The 12,980-nt window shown below is 53.0% G+C and overlaps 1 protein-coding gene across 1 annotated transcript in view; it reads right to left on the bottom strand.

The window, feature by feature from the left end:
• The window catches only part of LOC116794938 (zinc finger CCCH domain-containing protein 3-like), a 51,327-nt gene extending 45,312 nt beyond the window's left edge, over positions 1-6,015 (bottom strand). The window contains 3 exon segments of the mRNA XM_032704170.1: positions 1,626-1,966; positions 1,968-2,932; positions 5,895-6,015. Of these exon segments, the coding sequence (XP_032560061.1) occupies positions 1,626-1,966; positions 1,968-2,932; positions 5,895-5,940 (1,352 nt within the window). The 5' untranslated portion in view covers positions 5,941-6,015.
• Positions 6,016-12,980: the final 6,965 nt, after the last annotated feature.

Genomic DNA, 12,980 nt, shown 5'->3' with positions numbered 1-12,980 from the left:
ATGTGAGGGATGGAATCATAGAATCAGGGAATTGTGGAATCATTTCAGTTGGAAAAGAGCTCTGAGATCAAGTCCAATCATTCCCACAGCATTCCAAGGCCACCCCTGATCCATGTCCCCAAGTGTCACATCCACAGGGATGTTCAATCCCTCCAGGGCAGCCTGTGCCAGTGCCTGATCACCCTTTCCAGGAAGGAATTTTTCCCAATATCCCACTAAACCTCCTCCGGCTCGGCTTGAGGCCGTTTCCTCTCGTCCCATTCCTTGTTCCCTGGGAGTGATCCCAAATCCCACCCAGTTCCCCCCTCCTGTCAGGGAATTGTAAGGAGCAGGAAGGTCCCCCCTGATCCCCCTTTTCTCCAGGATGAGCCCCCCCAGCTCCCTCAGCTGCTCCTGCTGCTCCAGACCCTTTCCCAGCTCCGTTCCTTTCCCTGGACACGCTCCAATCCCTCAAGATCCTGGACCTGGGAACCCCAAAATCCCAGGATTTCAGGTGCCTCCTCAGTGCCCAGCACAGGGGGATGATCCATGATCCCTCTCCTGGTCCTGCTGGACTTTAGCAAGAAGGAGGGAGTCTCCAACTGCCAAAAACATCCAGAACATTCCCAGCTTTTCCAGGCACGTGGTTCCAGAGTGATTTTCCAGCACAGTCCACCCACAGCCAGTTTTCCCAGCAAAACAAGGGAAAGGCAAGGATGGAAACCTGTGGGAAAACACTGAGCAGAGGAGCTGGAAAACAGGAGCAGGAATCCAGGCACCAGATTCCCAGTCCATTCCATGGATTACTGCATCACCAAGAGCAGTTTTCCAGGTGGAAAGAACACAGGCAGGAAAACACCATGGACGGTGCTTCTTCCCGGAATCCTGAGCTCATCTCCCATTCCTGCTCCATCCCAGGGCTTTAGAGGGACAGACAATGATCCAAGACACTTCTGTTCTTCCCAAGCCCCAAACACAATTTTATGGGAATTGGAAAATAAATCCAACAAAATGCGGTTTCCTGTGCTGAGAGAGGAGGTGTCGGAGACCTCGGGGAATCACAGGATCCAACTGTGGATTCCCAACAGCAGAAGGATGTGGAGCTGCTGGAGGAGGCCATGGAGATGCTCCAAGGGCTGGAGACAGGTTGGGAGAGTTGGGAATATCCAGCCTGGAGAAGGGAAGGATCTAGGGAGACCTTGGAGCCCCTTCCAGGGCCTAAAGGGGCTCCAGGAGAGCTGGAGAGGGATTTGGGATAAGGGATGGAGGGACAGCACACAGGGAATGGTTTCCCAGGGTTAGATGGGATATTGGGAAGGAAGTCTTGGCTGGGAGGGCGAGGAGGGGCTGGGTTGGAATTCCCAGAGAAGCTGTGGCTGCCCCATCCCTGGAAGTGTCCAAGGTTGGGTTGGAGTAACCTGGGATAGCGGGAGGTGTCGGGGCTGGAATTCCATGATCTTTAAGCTCCCTTCCCACCCAAACCATTCCAGGATTCTATATATATAAATTCTATAAAACATATAAATTCCAAATACATAAACCCTAAAATTCGTCGGAATTCCACAGCCGCAACTCCCACGAAACCCGCGGACACAAAATCCAACCGGCATTTTCCGACGGCGCCCGGAAAAACCCCCCGAACTCACCCCACGTTCCCTTTCCTCTTGATGATCTTGGTCCGACTCTTCACTTTATAAGTGGATAGCGGGACCTCTCCAAAGGATTTCCCCGCTCCGAGACCCACGGAAGCGGCGCTCGGAGCCACGAGAGCACTTCCAGGACACGGAATGTCGGGAGGCTTCCTCTGATCCTCGCACCTCCAGCGGAATGCCGACTTGGAAGTGGAAGGCAGGGCCGGCAGGCTGGAGGCTTTCCACTTGTATTTGCTGGGAGAGACCCCTCCCAGCTTGGATTGCAATCCCGATTTTTTCGCCTTCGCTCCCAAATCCGCCCGGGGGGATGTTTTGGCTCCTCTTTCCGCCCCCCCCGAGGCCTTTCCTGGAATTCTCGGCTCGGGGGCTCCCCCACCTCCTCACCAGCCGGCAGCTTTTCCCGGGATTTGCCACCCAGGTGTAGTTGTTCTTGCGGAATTTCGGGGATTTGCTGGAGACGGGAGACTTGGGAATGATGGGAAACCTGCTCTTCCCTGAAGTCACCCCGAGCTGAGCGGGCGGAGAGGGCACCTTGGCATTCCCAAAGAGTTTGGGGAGTAGGGAAGCATCCTTGGCATTCCCAAAGAGTTTGGGGAGCAGGGAAGCGTCCTTGACTTCCTCGCAGCTCTGCCCCGGAGACGGCGGTTCCGTTTTGATCCGTCCCGAATTCCCGGCCGGCTCCTGACCCGGAAATTCCAAAGGCTCCTGCGGCTCCGATTTCAGCGTCACGGCGCTTTCGCTGCCGCTTCCAGAGGGGGAAAAGCTGCTTCCAGCCACACTTCCGGGCAGACACACGGTCCTGGATGTGGAACTAAAGGATATGGACAGGGAAGGTCTTCTCTCTTCCGGGTACGGAGATTCCGGGATACTTTTCCCATTGCCCGAAGGAGCCACCGCCGCTTCCTGCCCGGAAAACTCCCCGGAAGCTCCCGCATCTCCAGCCCTCTGTGGCACCTGGATGCCCACAACGATGTTCCCATCCGTGGTGAAATCCACATGTCTCTCCGGCGACGATTCCGGAGGCTCCGGAGCCGGGTTGTCCCCGTTGTTCCCGAAAACCCGGGATGTGCCGGAAGCGCTTCCAACCTCGGAGGTCGATCCCGGCAGCCGGTTGTCCAGGGAGTATTTCTTCCTCCACGAGTGAGTCTGGCGTGGGTGGAAATTCCTGGGAGCTTGGAAATTCCTGGAAAACGCTCCCCTCCGGCCGTAGGTGGTGCTCCGGGGGTTGTTCCACCTGGGAGGTGCCGTTGGAAGCGGTCGCGGAGCATCCCCATGGATGTTCCTGTGGCTGTTGATGAGACCTGGGAAGGAGGAGACAGAGGGTTGTGAATCCCTTGATCCCGCGGGAATTTGGGAGCCGGAATCACGACAGGCTCCCACTTGGGTTTGGATAAGCCACGGCGGAAGGAAAAGTCATGGAATCGTGGAATGGTTTGGGTGGGAAGGGAGAGGAAAGATCACGGAATTCCATCGCCTTCCATGGGCAGGGACATCTCCCACTATCCCAGGTTGTTCCCAAGTGTTCCTGGTCTGGGACACTTCCAGGGATGGGGCAGCCACAGCTTCTCTGGGAATGCCATCCCAGCCCCTCACCACCCTCCCAGCCAAAAATTCCTTCCCAATATCCCATCTAACCCTGGGAAGCCATTCCCTGTGTCCTGTCCCTCCTGCCATTCCCAAACACAAACCCAGGATCGTTGAGGTTGGAAAACCCCTCCGAGCCCACGGAGTCCAACATTCCCACAGCGCTTCCAAGGCCACCCCTGACCCATGTCCTCCAGTGCCACATCCACAGGGATAATTCCCCTCAGGAATGGTGACTCCAGGCAACCTCTTCCCATGCTTTACAACCCTCTCCAGGAAGGAATTTTCCCAGTATCCCACCTGACCCTCCCCTGGCACAACTTGAGGCTGTTCCCTCTCGTCCTGTCCCTTGGTCCCTGGGAGTGATCCCAAATCCCACCTGGCTCCCCCCTCCCGTCAGAGAGGTCCCCCCAATCCCTCTTTTCTCCGGGATGAGCCCCTCCAGCTCCCTCAGCCATTCCTGGTGCTCCAGCCCCTTCCCAGCTCCGTTCCCTTCAAGGAAAAACTCCAAGACTTTGCTGCTGAATCCCTCTGGAATCCACCACCCCTTCCCAGCGCTTCGATCCACTAAAAAAAAAAAAACCACTTGGATCATAAATCCCTGTTCATTCCAGAGGTTCTTCCTTTGTTTGGCCTCAGTGTTGAGAAAACCTTTCCCAGGAGTGATTCCCAAAGGATTTTGAAGCCTGGCACTTCAGGCAGGGAAGTTTTTCCTCCTCCTCCTCCTCCGGAGCTGCCGGAGGAGCAGAGTCAGCACATTCCTCCTGGAAAAGCCAAGGACTGTGTTTTCCTGCCTCTCCTCCCTCCCCCACGTGGGAGCTCCCGGAGGGAGGTAATTCCCAAATCCTGAGGAGGGGAGGTTGTGGTCTCACAAACGAGGAAAAAATTAATTGCAGGGATAAAAATAGAAGGAATCGGTGCTAAAAAAATAATCCCGGCGCTCTGCGGAGCTTGGGAAGAGCACATGGATCCACTGATCCCATGGATCCACTGATCCCACGGATACATCCCTTCCATGCTGAGGATGAAGGGATGGAGGGCCCAGGGAACAGGGAACACCCCCTTCCCAAAGCCAGGGGGATCCCAGATCCTGCAGGGAGCAGCAGGGTGGGAATTCCAACCCCCCTCAATGCTCCGTGGGCTCTGTTCCCTCCCTCGGCATTCCTGGCTCTGCTCCCTTTCCCCCTTCTCCCAGAACTCCTGGATCCTCTTCCTTCCCTTTCCCCCTTCTCCCAACACTCCTGGATCTTCTCCCTTTCCCTCTTCTCCCCGAACTCCTGGATCCTCTTCCTTCCCTTACCCCTTCTCCCAACACTCCCGGATCCTCTCCATTTCCCTCTTCTCCCAGAATTCCTGGATCCACTTCCTTCCCTTTCCCCCTTCTCCCAACACTCCTGGATCCTCTCCCTTCTCCTCACTCCTTCTCCCAGAACTCCTGGGTCCTTTCCCATCTTCTCCCGGCATTCCTGCTTCACTTCCCTGTTCTCCCAGAACTCCTGGATCCTTCCCCTTCCTTCTTCTCCCAGCACTCCTGGATCCTTTCCTGTCTTCTCCCAACATTCCTGGATCCTCTCCCTTCCGCTTCTCCCTTCTCCCAACATTCCTGGTCATTTCCCTCTTCTCTCAGTACTCCCAGATCTTCTCCCTCCCCTTTCCCCCTTCTCCCAGAATTCCTGGATCCTCTCCCTTCCCTTTCCCCCTTCTCCCAACACCCCTGGATCCTCTCCCTTTCCCCCTTCTCCCAGCACTCCTGGGTCCTTTCCTGTCTTTTCCCAGAACTCCTGGATCTTCTCCCTTCCCCTTCTCTTTCCCCCTTCTCCAAGCACTCCTGGATCACTTCCCTCTTCTCCCACAACTCATGCATCCTCTTCCTTCTCCTCCCTCCTTCTCCCAGCACTCCTGGATCCTCTCCTTCCTTCTCCCAGCACTCTCTTCCCAGCATTCCTGGGTCCTCTTCCTCTTTTTTCTCGCACTCCTGGGTCCCTTTCCCTCTTCTCCCAACATTCCTGGATCCTCTCCTTTCCCTTCCCCCCTTCTCCCGGCATTCTTGTGTCACTTCCCTCTTCTCCCAAAACTCCTGGGTCCTCTCCCTCCTTCTCCTTCTCCCAGTACTCCTGAGTCCTTTCCCATCTTCTCCCAACGCTCCTGGATCCTCTCCCCTTTTCTCCCAGCACTCCTGGATCGTCTCCCTTCCCCCCTTCTCCCAGCATTCCTGGACCCCTTCCCCCTTTTCTCAGCACTCCTGGCTCCCCTCCCTCTCCATTTCCATCACCCTTTGGGCGCTGCCCAGCCCTTCCCCTTCCCAATCTGGGAATCTGGGATCCTCTCCGGTTCCTCCCCAATCCCCCGTTCCTCCCGCAGGACTCGGATCCATTCCTGGCTATTCCCGGCATTCCCATAGCTTAGAGCACTCGGATTTCCCGGCACAGCCGTTCCCATCCCCGGTATTCCCATACCCTGGAGAGCTCGGATTTCCCCACACAACCATTCCCATCCCCGGTATTCCCGGCATTCCCGACTATTCCCGCCTATTCCCATACCTTGGAGCGCTCAGATTTCCCGGCAACAGCCGTTCCCATCCCCGGTATTCCCGGCTATTGCCGGTATTCTCATACCCTGGAGTGCTCGGATTTCCCGGCACAGCCGTTCCCATCCCCGGTATTCCCGGTATTCCCATACCTTGGAGCGCTCGGATTTCCCGGCACAGCCGTTCCCGTTCCGCCATCCCGGTACCGCTCCCCGCCGTGACGTCATCAACCGGCGCCGCCCCGAGGTCACGTGAGCGCCTCGAGAGCGATCACGTGGCGCGCGCGGCCGTTGCCCGGCAACGGCGCCGGGACGGCGCGGCCTAAGGCGGGCCTAGGCCTGGGCCTAGGCCTGAGCCCGAGCCCGAGCCCGAGCCCGAGCCCAAGCCCAGCACAGCCCGGGCCAACTGTCCCTTGTGCCCATGTCAGCCTGGTCACCCCGATCGCAGTGTCTGTTCCCAGCCCAGCCCGGTCTAACTGTGCCCAAACCTTGTTCCTTCCACAACCCCATCCAGCCCATCCCACGTCCCCAGCCCAGCCTGGTTCAGCTCTCACCTGTGGGAAAAATTCCTCTTTTAAATTTACAAAGACTGCAAAAACTCGTGAAACAAAAAGAAAGAATTTATTCAGCGCGCTGGGTCCAGTCTCACACCGAGCTTTTTGGGGAGAAAGACCCTTTGGATTTAAATTCCATACATTCTTTAGTTTCACAAAATCCCACCATTTTTCAGATAAGTTTAATATACTCATTTTTGCCTAAAAAAATCAGAAGGAAGGGAAAGCCTCTTTTTCAGAGAAAAGAAACCCTTTTTAGGCAAAAACGAATATATGAAACTTATCTGAAAAATGGTTTTATTTTGTAAAACTATAAAATGTATAAGTTGTATGCCCAAGGGGTCTTTTCTCCCTGAAAACTCGGTGTGAGACTAGACCCAGCACGCTGAATAAATCCTTTCTTTCATGATTTTATGCTGTCTTTCTAAATTTAAAAGAAGAATTTTTCTTACACCTGCCCCCATTCCCTGTCCCCAGCCCAGCCTGGTCCAGGTGTCCCCATCTCCCAGTGATCTGAAGCATTTCTTCCATGACTGTTATCCCAAAAAAGGTCCTTACACCCCGTGTGCCAGAGGCCAACCCACACAATTATCCGGAATACTGGATTTATTTACAGTCCTGAACAGAAAGGGGGGGACTGGATTTCCCTCTTCTGGCCTCGGTTGTTTCTCCAAGTGTCCTCCAAATAATGGAGACTGGGAGAGCTGGGAATGTCCAGCCTGGAGAAGGGAAGCTCCAGGGAAACCTTGGAGCCCCTCCCAGGGCCTAAAGGGGCTCTCAGGAGAGCTGGAGAGGGACTTGGGACAAGGGATGGAGGGACAGGACACAGGGAATGGCTTCCCACTGCCAGAGGGTAAGATGGAATATTGGGAAGGAATTCTTGGCTGGGAGGGTGGTGAGGGGAAAAGGAAAAGGAGAAGGAAAAAGGAGAAGGAAAAAGGAGAAGGATCACATCCCATGAATCCAAGCCCTGGGCAGTGCTGGCACAGGAGGGACCTGGTCACTCAGCTCCAGATATTTTTATTCCCAATCCTCCAGGAAAAGGGCACGGGGAATGACCCCTGACCCTGGGCCCGCTCCGGTGACGTGTTTGAAACCTTCACTCTTTGGATTTTCCGCTTCCGTCAGGATTCTCACCAGTTTTCCCACATCTCCCTGACGTGTCTCCCTGAAATCTTGGCACAACGATCCAACCGAGACCCAAGTGCTGGGATGGAATTCCCAGAGAAGCTGTGGCTGCTCCATCCCTGGAAATGTCCCAGACCAGGTTGGAGCAACCTGGGAAAGTGGGAGGTGTCCCTGCCCATGGCAGGGGTCAGAATTCCACGATATTTCCGCTCCCTTCCAACCCAAACCATTCCAGGATTCCATGATCTCCTGTCCCTATTGGAGCCTGATCCATCTATCTCCATTCCCTGTCTCCAGCCTGGGCTATTCCAGCTATCCCCTGTCCCTTTCCCAGCCTTATCCAGCTATCCCAACTTTCCCCATCCCAGCCCCGGTGTCATCCCACATCCCGCCCCCGGGCACGAGGGGGAGGTTTTCCTGCCGATCCATAGGACCACCTCCCACAAAGAATCTTTAATTCCACACCTCAGCCTCAGGATTCCTCATTTCTCCCGCTTTCCCTGCGACAGTTCAGGATATTTTCCAGGAAAACCAGTCCTGGAGCTCCAAAGTCGTGGTGGTGAAAAAAAAGAAAAAAAATCCTTCAGGAATTTCTTTTCCAAGTCATTTCCTTCTTCCCTGAGGGAATAAAGCCCAGAGACAAAGAGCAGCAGAACCTCAAGTCTGCAAAGGAGATCAAAATCCAGCCTAAAAGTCTTTTGGGAACGATTTGGGGAAGAAAAAACCCGATCCAAGGAGCTGGAGCAGCACGACAACGTTTCCTTGGAACGCTCCCATCGTGGAAACTTGGGAAAAGCAACTGATATCCACCTGCAATCCTTTAAAACAGCAGCTTTCCCTTGGGATACTTCACTTCCCGGAGAACCTGGGGAGCTCTGCCTGTCCTGGCTCTGCTCAAATCTCATCCCTGGGACAAATCCAGGATTTCCCTGCTCGGAAAAGGAGATTTAGGAAATTATTTCTGGTGTTTCGTGGCGTTTTCAAGTGGAATATGGGAAGAAGCAGCTTGTGGGATCAAACTCCTTTGGGAGGATGGTGGAAAAGGCTGGAAAAACATGAAGAATTTCGGGAGTTTGGGCCTTATTATCCTCTCCTGATGCCTTAAAACTGCCCAAAAAAACCCCAAATCCTCTATTTTTTCCAAGTTTCGGATGTGTGGGAAGAGGCTGGGAATGAGGAGGGCAGAGATGACAGATCTCCTCCCTTTGGGATCAGCTCCAACTGATCCCAAATCCCACCCAGAGTTTCATAACGGCTTTAAATTCCCGGGAATTGCCAAGAGGATCCTCCTCCACTTCCAGCTGCTCCTTCCCTCCCTTTTCCTGGCACAAGGAGTCCGGTGCTTGGCATGAATGAGCTGCTCTGAATTCCAATTAATTCGGCACAGCCCGAGGAAAAGCTCAGTTTGAAGCCAGGGAAGTCTTGGATCCACCACTCCCACAAAATCCAGCCTCGGGAAAAGTTGCTTTCCCAATTTACACCCAAATATGGAAGCAGGAAAAACTGTTTTCCCAATTTACACCAAAATATGGAACAAGGAAAAGCTGTTTTCCCAATTTTCTCCAAAATATGGAATGAGGAAAAGCTGCTTTCCAAATTTATACCAAAATATGGAACAAGGAAAAGCTGTTTTCCCAATTTTCTCCAAAATATGGAATGAGGAAAAGCTGCTTTCCAAATTTATACCAAAATATGGGACCAGGAAAAGCTGTTTTCTTAATTTACATAAAATACGGAAGCAGGAAAAGCTGTTTTCCCAATTTACACCCAAATACGGAACAAGGAAAAGCTGTTTTCCCAATTTTCTCCAAAATATGGAACAAGGAAAAGCTCCTTTCCTTATTTATATGAAATATGGATCCAGGAAAAGCTGATTTCCCAATTTACACCAAAATACAGAACAAGGAAAAGCTGTTTTCCCAATTTACAACAAAATATGGAACAAGGAAAAAGTGCTTTCCCAATTTACACCCAAATATGGAACCAGGAAAAGCTGTTTTCCCAATTTTTTCCAAAATATGGAACCAGGAAAAGCTCCTTTCCCTATTTACATGAAATATGGAACCAGGAAAAGCTGGTTTCCCAATTTTTTCCAAAATATGGAATCAGGAAAAGCTCCTTTCCCTATGTACAGGAAACATGGAAGCAGGAAAAGTTGTTTTCCCAATTTACCACAAAATATGGAACAAGGAAAAAGTGTTTTCCCATTTTTTTCCAATATATGGAACCAGGAAAAGCTCCTTTCCCAATTTACACCTAAATATGGAACAAGGAAAAGCTGTTCTCTTAATTTACACCAAAATATGGATCCAGGAAAAGCTCCTTTCCCTATTTACATGAAATGGGGATGGAGGGACAGGACACAGGGAATGGCTTCCCAGGGTTAGATGGGATATTGGGAAGGAATTCTTCCCTGGGAAGGTGGGGAGGGGCTGGGATGGAATTCCCAGAGAAGCTGTGGCTGCCCCATCCCTGGAAGTGTCCAAGGTCAGGCTGGAGCAACATGGGACAGTGGGAGATGTCCCTGCCCATGGAAGGAGGGTTGGAATTCCATGATCTTTCTGCTCCCTTCCAACCCAAACCATTCCATGATTCTCTGAACGACCCCATCAGCTCCCGGAAATGGGAACGTGGCTTTTCCTTTCCCATTTCCAAGGGATACAACCGACCCACCACGAGACCACAAATATTTGCCCACGTGAAAACATTCCCATGGATCCAGCTGCAGTTGGGAAGGAGGGAGGAACTTTGCTCCCCGACCACTTTGGACTTTTCCCTGCTTGGAAAGGTTGAGAAACAAATCCATGCACTGATAAACATTTGGATTAGGAATGTGGTTTGGATGTTCAGCTGGACCGGCACCGCTCGGCAGAGCTTTTCCTGGATTCCGTGTTGATCCAGGGATCTGGATTTGTCCCAGTTTAGTGCAGTTACAGCCCCAACATTCCCACCTTGCAGGACCTGGGGAATCCATGGTTCCTCCACGATGTCCCAACACCTCCTCTGACCTCCATGGAAGAGTCATCCCAGAGTTTTCCAGGACCACCACGAATTTTGGGTCCTTTGGGGAACACCTGGAGGCCCCAGGGAGTCTCCAGTTCCTCTGCCCCTTCCAGGGACCCACAGGAAGTTTTCCTTTGGTTTATCAGAGGTCACAGAGGAAATTAAACTTCCTTAATTCCTCCTGGGATCAATTTTTCCAGCTGAAGCTCCTCCGTGTTTATTGGCACCTCCTGATGGATCCTGGTGAATCCATGGCTCCTCCTTCCCGGCAGCTCCGCAATGTCCTAACCCCTCCTCTGACCTGCATGGAATAGTCATCCCAAAGTTTTCCCAAAGAATTTTGGGACACCAGTTTTCCTGGAGGCCCCAGGGGAGTCTCCAGTTCCTCTGCCCCTTCCAGGGATCCATAGGATTTTGTCCTTTGGATTATCAGAGGTCACAGAGGAAATTAAACTTCCTTAATTCCTCCTGGGATCAATTTTTCCAGTTGAAGCTCCTCCATGTTTATTGGCACCTCCTGATGGATCCTGGTGAATCCATGACTCTTCCTTCCCAGCAGCTCCAATGTCCTAACCCTTCCTCTGACCTCCATGGAAGAGTCATCCCAGAGTTTTCCAGAAGAACCATGAATTTTGGGACACCGGTATTCCTGGAGGCCCCAGGGGAGTCTCCATTTCCTCTGCCCCTTCCAGGGATCCATAGGATTTTGTCCTTTGGGTTATCAGAGGTCACAGAGGAAATTAAACTTCCTTAATTCCTCCTGGGATCAATTTTTCCAGTTGAAGGTCCTCTGTGTTTATTGGCACCTCCTGATGGATCCATGACTCTTCCTTCCCAGCAGCTCCACGATGTCCCAACACCTCCTCTGACCTCCATGGAAGAGTCATCCCAGGGTTTTCCAGGACCACCACGAATTTTGGGTCCTTTGGGGAACACCTGGAGGCCCCAGGGAGTCTCCAGTTCCTCTGCCCCTTCCAAGGATCCACAGGAAGTTTTCCTCTGGGTTATCAGAGGTCACAGAGGAAATTAAACTTCCTTAATTCCTCCTGGGATCAATTTTTCCAGCTGAAGCTCCTCTGTGTTTATTGGCACCTCCCGATGGATCCATGACTCTTCCTTCCCAGCAGCTCCACGATGTCCCAACACCTCCTCTGACCTCCATGGAAAAGTCATTCCAGAGTTTTCCAGGATCACCATGAATTTTGGGTCCTTTGGGGAACACCTGGAGGCCCCAGGGAGTCTCCAGTTCCTCTGCCCCTTCCAGGGATCCGTAGCGTGCTTTACTTTGGGAATTCCTTCCTTACGGCTTCGCTCCGGAGACGCTCAAACCGGTGACACTTAAAACAGAACATTCCTTCTCCTCCCACAGGTTTTGGATGGACATGAGGAGCCAAAACCCAGTTCCCTGTGGAAAAACCACCTCCTATTCCGATGCTCCCTCAGGATGTTCAGTTCCCAGATGGAACAGGGGGCTCCAAAACGGGATTTGCCTGGACATGGAAAACCCAAACACAAGAAGGCACCACCTCTGCTGCTTCTGACCTTGACCCAAAGCTCCTTCTGCTCCAGAGGAGCGGGAAAACAGAAAGGAATTCATGGATAAAACAAGGAAAACAAAACCCCCTTCCCAAGCTCGTTTTCACCTCCGCGTATCCCCGGATTCTTTCGGAAAGGGGAGGTTCGCAGGCAGTGGAAAGGTGGGATCTCTCCCTGCTTCCCAGCCCAGACCCTCAGGGGGTAAAAGCTGTGACGCCGATCCCTATTCCCTTTTTTTCCCCCTCTCTCCAGGTGTTTTTTTTCCCCCCACGGCGCTTCCCAACCCTTTTCTCCCCCCCCCCCAGCTGAGGCGGGACAAACTCATTACAGCGGTGACTCCGCTCCGGCTCCTTCCCGGCGCTTCATTCCCAGATGGGCGGCACGGCGAGGACAACCAGGAGTTATCCCGCTTTCCAGCTGCTTTCCTTTAACCCTTTTATCCCCCCAAAAACCCCAAACCCAACCGCTTTTCCACGCAGGCAGCCCCATCCCGGGGTTGGATGGGGGTGTTGGATCCCCCCCCAAATCCTGTTCCCACGCGGAATTCCTCTAGATGTCACCCTCGGCCGCCTTTTTTTTCCTCTCCTCTCTCGCTCGGGGTTTGCCTTTCTCCAAGATCCTGCTTTTTTTTTTTTTTTTCGAAATTCCTTTCTGAGCTCTTTCCGGCCATGTGTGATTGCCGTTTCCTCCGGGCCTCCATTTCATCCGCCCGAAATTAGGGAGCCGCTAGGGAAAAGGGGGGGCGGCGGCGGGAGGACGGTGGGACAACTCCCCCCTCCACCACCACCACCACCCCCACCCCCGGCACCTCCTTCCCAACCCCGCATCCCGCATCCCAAGCGCCCATCCCGCTGCTCCCAAAGCCGCCCCACCTCCCCTCGACAACCCCTTTCCCACCCCCTTTTCCCCAACCCCGGCCCCGCACTTTTTGGGCTGATTTGGCCTTTTTTTTTTGGGGGGGGGGGGGTGATTTTTTTTTTGGGAGGTGATTTGGCTTTTTCGGGGGAATGGGGGTTTT

Source organism: Chiroxiphia lanceolata, chromosome 1, assembly GCF_009829145.1.
Source record: "Chiroxiphia lanceolata isolate bChiLan1 chromosome 1, bChiLan1.pri, whole genome shotgun sequence".
NCBI lineage: Eukaryota > Metazoa > Chordata > Aves > Passeriformes > Pipridae > Chiroxiphia > Chiroxiphia lanceolata.
The sequence above is the reverse complement of the archived record's forward strand: the minus strand, read 5'-3'. Positions and strand labels throughout refer to the sequence as shown.